The 14,267-nt window shown below is 30.3% G+C and overlaps 1 protein-coding gene across 8 annotated transcripts in view; it reads right to left on the bottom strand.

Moving 5' to 3' along the window:
- Nucleotides 1–288: 288 nt before the first annotated feature.
- Nucleotides 289–14,267, bottom strand: part of LOC141458671 (proton-coupled zinc antiporter SLC30A2-like) — a 40,169-nt gene continuing 26,190 nt past the window's right edge. For 3 of the 8 annotated variants that reach the window (XM_074136961.1, XM_074136955.1, XM_074136960.1), the window contains exons 5-10: nucleotides 6,483–6,681; nucleotides 6,269–6,374; nucleotides 4,978–5,112; nucleotides 3,752–3,882; nucleotides 1,272–1,601; nucleotides 858–1,040 (exon numbers count right to left, since the gene is read on the bottom strand). In XM_074136961.1, coding sequence (XP_073993062.1) covers nucleotides 1,533–1,601; nucleotides 3,752–3,882; nucleotides 4,978–5,112; nucleotides 6,269–6,374; nucleotides 6,483–6,681 — 640 coding nt within the window. In that variant the 3' untranslated portion in view covers nucleotides 858–1,040; nucleotides 1,272–1,532. The other 5 variants (XM_074136956.1, XM_074136959.1, XM_074136962.1 and 2 more) reach the window with 5 other exon arrangements.

The following is a 14,267-nucleotide window of genomic DNA, read 5'->3' as shown; positions in this document are numbered from 1 at the left end:
CATTCAAGTGAAAACAATATTCAAAATTATTTATTGTGGGGAAAATTATACGTTAATCATTTTTCTATCATCTTGACGTTTAATGCACCTATTTATATCATCGCTTCATTTGTCCCTATGTACATATCTCGTCAGAACAAGTTGATTAGTCATGTCTGTGGCCACTGGTGCTTGCCTTTATCGCTTCTTTGGGAGCGATCGGTTAGAATAATGTGACATATTCAAATTAATGCCGTAACATACTCCTCAAGTAAGAAGTTATCTTCGTCACTGTTTCGTCGTTTGCAGCACCACAGGTACTTTAAAACAGTTTAGCATTAGAAGTACTGACTGTTTGCTCTCCCTTACCATGTAATGCTAAAGTAATTACCCTGTTTGCTTCTCAAAATTGAGTGAGCATGGTTGGATACGAATTATTTTTGGTTTTTGCGATGAGTCACAGCGACATTACTTCTTGATCTTTTCGTTTCAGTTTGGTAGTAGGGACCTCTAGTTACATCTCTTGTAAAAGGTTTTTCCAGAAATTCAGAAAGTTCGACCTGGAAGTTCTAGTAGTAGACATGTCGAATCGCAGCAAACTATGATCAATCATAGGTGCTGAACCAACATAGTGTTTTTTTTTCTTCTTCAAAAAAGTGGCTCTTAATTGTGCAGTTTAGGCCTGTCTTCCTTACAAGCTCTTTTATTGGGGCAATGTTGTATATAATGTGGTATGCCTGGTCGGCAGGAAAGCGTCCTCCAGTGCTTTTAAACTTTTTTGCTTTACTCATTCACTTACTCGTATTTTTACTCGTATTTGATAAAGAGCCATACATGAATCAACGCATTGTGTTTTCATCCTGCAAAGTATTTTAACTAGTACAACATCTTCAAAACAAAAGAAAGTGAAAATATCACACATTGCTGCTCTAAAACGGAATATGTTGACAACGGGGCAGCTGCTTCTTTTTTCTGAAAAAATACATGCCACTTTTTGCTTCCACACCATGCTTTGTCCCACAATGACCAAATTAATCCTTACTTTTCGGAATTTGATTGCGCTATTAAAAAAAACAAAACAACAACATATTTATGCAAAAAAGAATTATTTTATGTGAATTATAATTTTCACATTTTCAGTAAACAAAAAGCAGGGAAACCTTGTAAGTTTGAAAGTAATTTGATTTCATCCTTTAATCTCAAGATTATAAAGCAAATGAAGTTTATCCAATTAAATAAAAACAATCCTAGCAATATTACCATTCCCTCTTTACAGAAAAAACATTACTTACCTACTAACACAAGGTGCACGGCTTCGTTATAGGGCAAATGATGATTTTATATTATATACACCATTTTATTCTTGTTTTCATTAATAAAACGGTTTTCACGGCAGCGTTCATCAACTCTTTGCAGTTCTAATAGTTCTCAACTATTTTCATAATTTTTGTTGCTATTCTCAAGAAATACCTCTCTAAACACTCACATTATTGTAACTACTATGATTTAATGTTGTCATTATAATGGTTATTTTTTCCAGATTATTGCTACCATTAAGTTTCATGATTATTAGTAGAGTTATTGTGTTGTTGGGCATTATTTTTGTCGATTACCAAAGTATCCTGTCAAGTTACAGTAAAGATAAAATTAAAAACAAAATTTATTATTATTAAAGAAAAAATGTGGCGCATATATGACTCCTTTTAATGTGAGTTCAGCTACTAATTGTCGAAAATGTTTCTTTAAACGTGGAATTTTTAGAATAAATTTAAAAGTTGATGAAACATATTTTTATCAATCTATATATATAAGTAATTCACTTTTAAAATAGTGTATAATAGTATGATCACGAAAAAAAAATATGCACTGAAAAAATATTATTTAAGTGTAAAGAAAATATTTATTTCCAATTTTAAAGGAATAAGAACAAAACAAAAGGTAGGTCAACTCACATATTTTGAAAATATGTTTTGAACTTCCTATATTTTTGCCTTCTTTCACTGCTTATAAGAAATAAGATTTATAATCGTGTAGTTTATACACGTACACATAGCAAGTCGTGATTATTTCATTAAGATTCACCCATAATTAGTTTATATCAACTTCCCTTACTAATCTCAGCAAATCCTTGCTAATTAGAAAAACGTTTCCTTGCTTTCATCTTAAATTTACTTACTTTTTTTAACTTTTACAAAAGCTGTAAGTCCTGACGAAATGTTATCCTCACAAACTTTCTTTAGTTTGACAACAAAACTAGTAAGAGGAAATAAAAACCAAGATACAACAAAATACTACATAAATTTTACTACACAAACACATTGTTTTTATTTTTAATCTCCGGCTTACTTGTGCTATTTACCAAAAGTTACTTAGTAAGTTTACCTGCTACTTTCAGTTTATATTTTTGACAGTTGGCCACAAACTTTATGCAATTTTAAGAGGACCAGATTAAACCTGGTAATACGGAGATTTTGTGCAACTACTTTTTTTAAAAAAAGAAGCAGCTTCCGGAATTAATGAAAGGAAAGACTTTTTTACTCGAGGTCGTTCCAAAAATTTAATTATGATAGATATGAGCATGAAAGTAAGCTTCGTTCAGGACTTCCTCAATGCTTGCATCAGAACTTCTGGGGCAACTTTGAAACCTTCCCAGAAAACTTCAGAGAATGCCGGCTTAACTTAACTGAAAGCACCACCTACAAGCAGATGGCATGATCCCAGAAGATAAGAAACACATTAACTTATTACGCCTTCAGCAAGTCGCAAGATTATTTCTGAAAAATCTTTCCTTAAAATTAAAGTGTGTTCTTGTTCTAAAAAGTATGAACTCTGTGAATGAAACTTTTGTTTTGGATATCCTGTTAAAAATAATACAAACGACTATCTCACTTAGATTCTTCGACACTGTTTTATCAAAATTAAATTTTGAAACAACAGGGCATCTCAAAAAATTATAAGTATCAGGTAACATGCCGTACCATGAATTTTCATTACTTATTAGTATGTACTTCATTACTGTCTTTCATCATGTGATGGCATTTCTTCTAAATCATTTGCACTGTCATCTGAAATATTTGTCTTTTCTATACAGTCTTCGCCCGTACCTATCGAGGATGGCTCATAATTTTTAACAAAAACAGAATCGCCTCAAGAAAAAGGTTCTGCATTATTTTTGTTTTCCTCCAAAAGCAATATCGAAGAATGTCTTGCTGAATTTTATTCTTTTAGACCAAAAAATATGCGTTTATTCGTCTAAGATATAGTGATGGAATAAAAATATATAACAGATATTCACCTGGGGTATTTTATATGTATCAGTATGAACTAGTTAATGTCCTTTGTTTATGTTCTTTTACCTTTTTTTCCAGTATTGCTATAAGTAGTAAGACATCAAAGCTAATTTTGGCATTAAATAAAATTCTGTACAATGTTATAAATAATGTATTATTTCTATCTTTCGATCATATGTACATTATTTTTACATTCAACAAGAAATAACAGAGGTAGGTAGCAAGTTCCAAACAGTGTAATATAAAGATACATGATATCTATTGTTCAAAACAAAATAAACAAAAAGAAAACATTAACCGTATAGAATTTAATCGACAGGAAACAAAACCAAGGAGGCACTTTGGTGTTATGGAATGTTTATGATTATTACTTCCAACTGTTTGTTCATTAATTTATGGGTAAAATAAAAATAAAAAACCTTAAAATTAAATGACTGCTTTGTACAAATTAAACTAAATATAGAAAAATATTAATTAGGCACCTGGCATTGCTTGCAGTATTCCATTTTTGGTTGGAAATTTTCTATTTGTAATGTCATTTCGAAAAAATTGTATTTTCCATGGATTTTCTTAGAGGCTTCCTTTAATACATCACTAGGGCTAACTCCAGGTTCTGAAATTAAACAGTTAATATATTTATTTTCATTTATTGGCAAAAAATACTAAAGGATCCTGCTAAGAGTTATCGTAGTCCAATATCAATAGATAATGTAGACGTAGATAATAATGTAGACCTTACACAAATCGTACAATAATTATTATTGCTCTTCCTAGTTCTTTTAAAGTTTAACCATTTTTATCAAAATAAAATATTTGTATTATTAATATTAAAATAGAAGTTTGACGAGAATAATATATTTATAAAAAAATTAATAGTCGCTTAAGGAAGAACGATTCACATTCATGGAACTTTCTTTGTTCAGAGTTGATTTTATATATATATATATATATGTAATTTTTTCCCTCATGTTAAAACTATGTACAGATATGATAAATTTAATTTGAAATAACTTCTTAATTGTGACACATACTTTAAAATAAAACGAAACTTAAACTATAATATAGTTACAAATGTCACTCAGCTTACTGTGCTCAACATAATAATTAAGGCAAAGAAAATATACCAAATTTATTGTGAACAAACGTTTAATGCAATTATTCAAATTTTTCAAATAAATAACCTAGATTAGATAGTAGCTGTTAATTATAAACAGCACATATATTTTTTAGCGTAAAAGGAATATTGTAAGGGTTTTCTTATAAGAGAGAATAGATTGCAGCCTGTTGTACCCGTCACTAAGTATTCTACTAAAGCACTCTAAGTTTTTTTATACAAGCTAGGTAAATTTGAAGAAAAGTTTATCAAACACTCAAATTTAAAATAAAAGCAACACAACTTAATTTAAATACAGTACTTAATTTCATAACGGGAATGTTGAAACAGAGAACACCCCCAAATACTAAATATCATAAAACTCAGTTTCAAATTGGTAGAATAGTGCAATGTGATCCGCTTCAAGTATAAGATTTTTTTTTTTAATTTTCTGCCTTGTTCCGAGAAAAACGTTTTAACGAAGGTCTATGGGTGTTGGGCGGTTAGAGGCGTAGACCTCAAAGATAAAGTGTTTATTAATAACACTATCGCGGTAACAAAGACTAGAATGTCCTCTTTAAATGAGCACTCAAAATAAATATGTTTGTTACTTACTAATTACAACATGGGCAGCTAAGGCTGTTTTATCCAATGTAAGCGCCCATATTCTTAAATTATGTACAGCTACAACTCCTTCAATAGACAAAAATGTATTTAAAACATCGTTGAAATCAACATCTTTTGGCATTCCTGCAATAAATGAAATGACATACGATTAAACAACACAAAAACTATAAGTTTGAAATGATCATACTGAAAATGATTTCATTCTATTTGTTTTTGCTGCAAATAAAATTTTTTCCAAAAAATCTTGCTATAAAATTTTACATAGCCTTGTGAAACTATTTACATAAAACGAATATTAACATTCTAAAGAAATGCTTGAGTTAATAACTAAAAAAATAATTAATTACCTAAAATGAGTACTGCAACTGACTTAATATCATTGTACTAATATGAATAATAATAAAATCATTTTTATCATGAATACGTACACAATACTTCACTTTAGAAACCCCCTTTTAAAAATTTTGTCAATATGTAAATCTGTAACGGAGGCGGTGTGGCTATGAGCGTGAACTAGCTTTTTATCCCCGCAATAAAAAACGTTAATTTACTTTACTTTCAGCGAACTTAATGTTCGTTTGTACATAAATACATTCACTGCTATTTAATATTTAATCAAATACGATGTAGAACAACTCGTATTAATCGTTTAAATTAAAAAATTTTACACGAATTTTTGTCTAAAAAATTTAATTTTCGGCGAAGGCGACTCAACAGCATTTGTTTATGCATTTCAAAATATTGAGCACTATTATTCAGTTGATATCTTATCTTTTTTCAGAAGTTAAAACTTAAATGTAGAAGTTTGAATTGAAGAAAAGATTTGTAATTTCCCGTTAAATTGTCTGTTGAATACTAGTCTATTACATTGGTAAAGATCACTAAACTATGTACATCTTAAAAATATGGATGTTTGTCTTCTTGCACACATTTATACTATGTACAGTTTATTTTATTCGATAAAAAACTAAGGACTGCTATCTTTTGAAATAGTTCTAGAAATAAATACTGCGGTTTCTCAACTTTTGAAGTTGAATATGAAGTAAAAAATGTTACTTCCAAACGGTTGCCAAAATATTTGTTTTTTAATGGTAGATTGTTATGTTCTACATTGATAATTTCTCCGTTCCTACAGGGTAATATGAAAATGTAGGACAGTTTTTACAAACTAGTAAAAATGAATACAATATTTTATAACTCTAACTCATTCGATATCTGTCTGTTCTCTCTTCGCAAGGTTTTGCTTTTTAGTAATTAAACAAGTAACTATTTTACATACCTTCCATTAATACAACTATTGCTTCCTTGATGATAGCGAATGTCGTTATCAATACGAGTATTGAAAAAAGAAATGTACATATTGGGTCCACAATTTTCCATGTAGGCTAAAAAAAATTAAACAAATACAATCATCTTAAAAACCGTAACAAATTAAACACCAATATCATAAAACTATTTAATGCTTATATACTACAACCAAAAATATACATTACCAAAAAGAATATGATTAGTGCCGCAATGAATACGCCTATACTTTGAATAAAATCGCCTAGTACATGTATAAACGCTGCTCTAATGTTGATATTTGTTCTTTGTGAACTGTCAGCGACATGTGCGTCAACTGCTTCCTCTACGTGACGAATAGATCTATTTCCGTGCGTATGTCCATGTTGGTGTAACGTCAGTCCCAATCTACAGAACAAATTAATAACTTTATTTTTCGTTAACTTAAGGAGGATTAATATTTAAGGCAACTGGTGTCCGGAGCACTACTGTAAGAATCTCCTAGGAAGAGAAAAACTGAGAATCCCGGACTGATTCGGACACGAGATCTCCGCTTGGGAATCTAGTGCATCAAGCTCTGAGCTAATGAATGAATGAATGAATGAATGAATGAATGAATGAATGAATATGCTTTATTTACATAAAAAAAAAGAAACTTTTACAAATTAAATTACAAAATAAACTCTTTTAACTTATTAAACTCAAAATTATATTTCTTAAAGAATATAAAGCAATCTGACAATGGTTGCAAACAACCGTCTGCCAGGAATTTGACCTTTCTTTGTTTTGTTTTTTTCCTAAATGAACATATTTATTTTGTTTAATTATATACAATCCAGTACAACACATACACTCACAAACGAACACACACACCAACGTACACTCAATAATTGAACTGCTCTACCAACCAATTTCTGTACTCTAAAGCATTTTTTGTATACATATATATACTACTGAGTTGATCGGATTTTAAAACTCGGATTAATTCTTCTTTTGTTATTACAGACCTTCCAAAAAATGCTTTTCTGATAAAACCTAGCGTTGGACAGGCAGTCATAAAATGTACAGTATCCTCGAATTCTTTCTTATTACAGAGTGAACATAGGTAGACCCTATCTGATAACCACGGTTTATAATTTAGGTTTAGGAGTTCTCCTTTAACTTTAACTATTGTTCTAATAAAATCTATTTTTTTATTATTAATATAGTGATTATTTTCTATGGGTAGTAGTTCTTGGTATAATTTATGGTATTGCGATTGTTGAGCTTTTGTAATAAATTCCTGATGAAAAGATTTTTTCATTATTTCAACAATATCATCTATTTGTTTTTCCCATCTGCTTTTAGAAATGAAAGGACTGTCTATATTACATTTATATTTATTTTCTAAATTCAGCCACTCACCAAACCATGACACTTTCTCCCTAATAATTAATTTAGCCACAATTTTCGGAAACCTTTTATCATCATAATCACATATTTTTAATATATACTTAACATGTAGCTGAAAGACTTTGTAAAAAAGCAAATCCTTTCCAGTTTCTAAGTATAAAACATAATTAGGAGTGACACTTGGGATCCTGAGTATTTTCTTTAAAAAGAACCTTTGAATTTTTTCCAACTGTTCGTAAATATTGTATCCCCATATCTGACAGCCATAGCACATAGATGCCAAAACTATTGAATCGAAAATTTGCAGTTTTTTTGAAAATGGTATATAATCATTCATAAAAATGCCAGTCCAAATACAATTAATGGCTTTTTTCGCCGCTTTATATTTTTCATTTAAGTAGTTTGTATATCTCAGTTGTGGCGTTAGCGTTATCCCCAAATACTTATAGTTATTTACAATTTCTACAGGTTCTCCTCTAAAGTACCACCTCTCAATTCTTTTTAATTTTCCTGTATTCTTTTTAAACACCATCATTTTAGATTTTTTCATACTTACAGTTAAATTCCATAGATCTGAATACATTTCTAGCTTTTTTATCATTTCTTTCATAATAAACGGGTGATCAGCAATTAACACTACATCATCCGCGAACAGAAGGGTGCCAATTTTAATATTTCCAACCTTTAAGCCACCGCCAACATATTCAGCTAAATCGTTTAAATAAATAGAAAATAATAAGGGGCTCAAGAGGCAACCTTGCTTTACACCCACATTTGTGTTAAATGAGTCAGATACTCCGTTTTTCAGCCAAACTACTGCATTTGTTTGTTCATATAATGCTTTTATTGCATTTACGAATTTGGCGGATACCCCCAGATTAAACAGTTTTATGAAAAGTGAATAGCGATCTACCGAATCAAATGCAGCTCTGAAATCGATAAAAAAACAATAGACTCTTTTATTTTTATTTTGAATGTAATATTGAATAATATTTGTTAGAGTAAACAAATTGTCCATTGTTGAGTATCGTCTCCTAAAACCGCACTGCCCTTCGTACAACCGGCCGCCATTCTCTAGCCATTCCGTCAATCTATTTGTCAATATCCCGGTATACAACTTCATTATTGTATCTATGAATGATATACCTCTGTAATTAGTAATCAAATCCCGATCTCCTTTTTTATATAATGGAAAAACTATAGATGTTTTACAATTATCCGGTAAATTTCCGTTCTGTTTTAGATTATTAAAAGCTTCTACTATTAATTTCAAAAATGAATAAGGTGCATTTTTATAATATTCATACGTAATTCTGTCAAGCCCCGGGGCTTTATTATTTTTAGCTTTATGTAAAACTTGTTCTAATTCAGGTAATTCAATTGGAGAGTCCAAGTATTCATCTTCATAACGTGGTTCTACAAATAGCATTCGATCACATATGATTGGTGGATTGAAGAGCAACCGGAAATATTCAACCCATTCTGTTGCTTTAATTTGTGGGGCATAAGCTCTGAGCTAATCCCTATGTTTTTTAACAAAACGGTCACCGAAATAATTAAATAAAGGATGTATAATACAAAAATAACTTTGCAATAAAAATAGTATTTCGAATGTATATTTTACTACTGTTTGAAATTTAGCCCATAATTATAAGCCATATTTCTGCTAAATGTTGGATTCCTTGATACCTTTAGGATTGAAATAAAAAATTCTCACACTCTAGTTACAGAGAAGTTATGAAACTTTCTTTAACAGTGTAACATGGACCTTAACAAATAACAGTCGACTGGAGCTAAGTCTGTACCAAATGGCAGTGAAAAAAAATATGTTTAATCATGGTTTTTCAAGTTTCTCTTTATTCTGACGGTTGTTGAGTTTGGCCAAGCACAACTAGTTGAAATAAAACTAGCGTTAAAATACAACTATTGAGCGTTGGATAACGCTAAATCATTTATTAGATAAATTCTGCTTAGCTGTAAACAAAAAATTGCGAATTCAGGAAAGGTTACTTCACAGTTGCAAAAACTTCACACCTCCTTTTTTTGAAAGTGCCGTCTAGTTCTAGTCTGCCGTTTGACCGCAAACCAACTAATAAACACCTTTCTAAGGTGAACCACATTATCTCATATTGGCCAAACGTTTATAATGATAATGTAGTGTGTCTAATCTATCTCTAACCTTCCTTGTCATGAATTTTCCTTTATTATATACTTTACTATATCATGTACATGTTACTTCAATACCAAATTATCCTAATCTTTGTCCATATTTTCAGGAATGTTTTTAAACCTCACATTTATTGGCATTTTTATCACTTTGCGGTATGCTAGAATAAAATAACAATCCTTCATAAATTAATTTTTTTAAAAAAATCATTTCAATGCATCGCATTAACTAAGAGAAATATTACAAACTCAAATACCAACTTTTGAAAAATGGAGAAGTAGGGACTCATATGTCAACGAACATCTTAAAAAACGAAGTTTAAGTTCAACCCTCAAAAAAAAATTGGTCGATCTCTTTGGAATAAAAATCTCTAAAAACGTGAGACCGTTCCTTCCGCCGATAAGAAAATCAAGAATTATTAAAGGAAATTTACAGGAGCATTTCCCAAGATAACATTTCCAAGGTATAAGGTGTACTCGAAAAAATAGACTTCCCGAAGAAGAAAGTGTTTCCACGAAAAGAAATTAGCCTTATTTCTTGAAATTTTCTCATTAGGAAATAAATCACAGCTACTACTTTTCTTACCATTGTACAATATAATAATGATGTATAAATCAATAGGCTTCATCTTTTCCAATTATCTAAATTGAGTGGTCGAAACAAAAATACAAGAAGGGAATAGTAAATCTCTCTTTAACTCGACAAAGTCTTATTGTAAACTGATCTTAGTTACGAGGAACCAGTTAGATGTTCCATAGTCCAATTATATAGCAATATATTTTACACTACATATTGCAATATATTAACTCTATCAATTCAATATTTAGGTTTGATGTTTATGCTGAAATGCTGATGTATTGATGAAAGTGAACAATTGATTAATAATCATTAAAAAAAAATATGATAGTTCAAATTAAATACAAATGCAAGATTTGTTGCTGAATAAAGTAACCCATTAGACAACTTAAGAACTCGTGATATCTTTGTTAAACAGCTGGCATTATTCGTATCTTTTGAACATTGAATATTTTTAGAAAAGAAAAAACAAAAACTTTCCATGGCATTCAAATACAATATTAACCTGCATACTAATCAAGGAATTAAGATTCAAGGGCAATGAAATAAAAAAAATTAATTTCCGTTGTGAACAGTTAAAAATAAATCAGATGCGAAGGTAAGAATTTCTTAAACGAATAACGATAGACTTCTTAAATTTGAAATCAATGTAAAGTTAGAAACTCTTTTGACGTGGAGAAGAAATCATTTACCTCATATATCCTATTAACTGATAACGGAAAAAAAAACAAAATCCTTTCTCCGCTAAACTGGATCCAAAAAGTAAAAAGTGATAGAAATATTTTTTAAACATTCAGAATATGTCTCCTGAATAGATTCAGTAACCTTCGACAATATAGTAGTAAATGTGTTCGTGTTCAAGGAGAGTTATAAAGGAATGCCCAACCTTTTAAAGATATATGAATGCGTCCAGATAAGACAGCAGGCGTAGAAATCGATACAGAAAATAATTGGATTAATTTACTTCAAACATGGTTTCTAGTACTGTAATGCATAATTCCATGCAGATTTACCTTTAATTATCTAATTGGGAATCGCAGGCAGGGGCGCGTAGCTTCTCCATATTCCAAACTTCTCTTTTTTACAAACTTCAAGTAAAACAAAGGACATGACTGAGCATGTAGTTACCGCAAAATAATTCAGATTTTTAGCCTTGCCTCTAACTGCTCATCTAATGAGATGCGAAAACTTGGTAACTATCAATGCTTTTGTTAGTTTTTAATTTTGTAGCCACAAGCCATAAAATATTAAACATACTTCAGTTTAGGAAAATGTTTAGAACAAGGTTTTTGTTAAATTTATCCTTGCTCGAATTTTGGTAAACAACGCATTAGCTATGGTATTGGTCATTGGTTACACCACAATTAGAATAAAAACAAATGTTACTTATTGTAAATATGTTTACTAACGGTTAATGTGCAAACAAGACCACAAAAACAATAAATACATATGTTTACAAGTAGTTAAATAAATAGAAATCTACATTATGCTCGCGTTAAATACAATGTTTTCGCTCAACGAACCTCAATTTCCTAAGGAAACAAAATTCCAAAATTTTTTTTAAGAATAAGAGGCAGAATAAATAAAAACCATAAACCTGGAACTCGTTAACTGAAGAAAAAGTATTCCATACCGCAATCTTCGCAAAAAAAAATTGGTTTAATATCCCTAACTACAGGCGTATGATAAACATAAGTAGCAAAATAAATATACTAAATATACAAATAAATATTTGAAGCCGACCATTAATCGATGAGCAAAAAAAAAAAAATTGTATACTCGTGACTTTCATTTTTGAGTTTCAACACTAAAATTCTTTAATATAAAAATGATCGAGTCGTTGTGAGAATGGTGGAAGGAACGAATTTAAATTAAGGGACAGAAACATACTATATTTATTTTAATTTTATAGATAAGGGAATTATTTTGTTTTTATTTAAGGAGTAAATCAATGGTTCATAGCGCCCTCTCTCTCAGTCCTTTAGTGCACTGCCTCTCTTCAGGCAGTGTTCTCTCGTAAAAGGCAAAAATGTCCATTACCGGACAACAAACTTTAATAAGTAAAAGAAAAATCTATGGCAGATGGATTTTCACAAACGGATTTCAGTGCATAACAACTTTTTATATTGAGCGGGTCTAAATGTGACATTTCCGGAGGATTTTGGCTCACTAGAAATGTCTCTGTGGCAATTGCTATTAAATGGCTGCAAAGACCTTGATAAACATATTTTTTTGTTCCCACAGAAAATTAGGTTAAATAATTTGCCTAACCTAGTGTAAATCCTTGCTGCTGTAAATAGATAGCTTTCTTTCAGTAATACTGGAATACAGAAATTTGGAATTGTAATTTTTGATGTGGTTTAATATTAAGATTTTTTATAAAAAATTACTCTCGCCTTTTATAAATTTACAAAATTAATTTATAAAAGATAATTTTTTATAATTGTAAATGAATTATAGTAGAAAATATAAATTTTAACACAAAAACTTCTTATCAGTCACATCAATACCTAAAATATATGTGTGTTTCAAAAAATTTTAACTGATAAAATTTCGATTGAAGTCTTCATACACTTTGATTAGAAGAATTATTGAGGCCATAATTTGGAAATTAATAAAGTGAGGAAAATATAATTTTTTCCCTATAAAAATTTAAGTAATTTCGACACAGAATCCATTTCGAAAAATACATTCACTGAAATTTTAAGCCGCTAATAAATAAAGGACAAAAAAAATTACCAATTTTACCTCACAAAAGTTTTCATTCAGTTCAGTGTTTTGTTAATATTTTTAAATGTATGACCTTTCCACACGTACAAATCTTTATTGAATCTTAATCTAATGAAAGACAAAGGTTTAAATAAGTAAATAATGGCAAAAATATTTTCGCAGTTGCTTTACTTAAGTGCCTAAATAAACATCGACTCCACGGGGTAAAAACGTCTCCTTCGAAATAAGAAAATTAATAATTGAACATTAGTAATTGAATAAAAGCTACCGAAAGATCAGTGAAATTGTCAATGGGCCGTTTCCTACAGTGCAATCCATAATTCAAAAATTTAAAAACATAAAAGTAATTCATGATAAACCTAGAAGTGGACGGCCTAAAATTTTAAGTTACTGTTGCGAAAAACTTATATTTTGGAAAATTGAGCTAAATTCCCATGTTAGTGCCACTAAAATACGTTCAGTGATTAGATCTTAGTTACTTCAGAAACTTTGAGAAGGGTTCGGCAGAATGCAGGATACAACGCTAGGGTATGCCACAAAAAACATTCATTAGCCTTGAAAATAAAAAGAAAAGAATTGACTTCGCAAATTTATACTTGGCAAAGGATGAAAAATTTTGGGATGAAGTGGTTTTCAGTGACGAAAACAAATTAAATCTGAATAAAGAGAGTCTACATTTTATTTATTATTAATTTTTTTTCTTTAAACTATTTTCGTCTTATTTTCTCAACCGCATTTTTCTGGAAACAGATCGCAAGCCAGGTTAGCCAAGAGGTTATCTACTGCTCTCTGTATCTGATCTGGTGGAATAGCTCAGCAGGACCTCAGATATTCTTCCCCACATTTGATGTCATAGGAACGCATAAACTTTATTTTTTTTAATACTTTCCATAAGAAAAATTCTAGCAGTGTCAAATCGAGAGAGTCCCTGGCAGGAGATTAGATGAGGGGAAGAATATGTGAGGTCTGCAGAGCTATTCCACCAGATTAGAAACAGAGAGCCATTTGAGAATGCAGATGTGCTTGCGAGCCAGAGGAGGCACCTTTGAAGAAACAGTAAAGTGCAATTTTTAATAAATTAGGGAATAAGTTTGAACCTTAAAATGTAAGATATTGAACATTTAAATAT

Source organism: Rhodnius prolixus, unplaced genomic scaffold (assembly GCF_049639745.1).
Source record: "Rhodnius prolixus isolate KJV_2025 unplaced genomic scaffold, Rpr scaffold_5, whole genome shotgun sequence".
Lineage (NCBI taxonomy): Eukaryota > Metazoa > Arthropoda > Insecta > Hemiptera > Reduviidae > Rhodnius > Rhodnius prolixus.
Note: the sequence above shows the minus strand (reverse complement) of the source record. Positions and strands in the feature narration are given on the sequence as shown.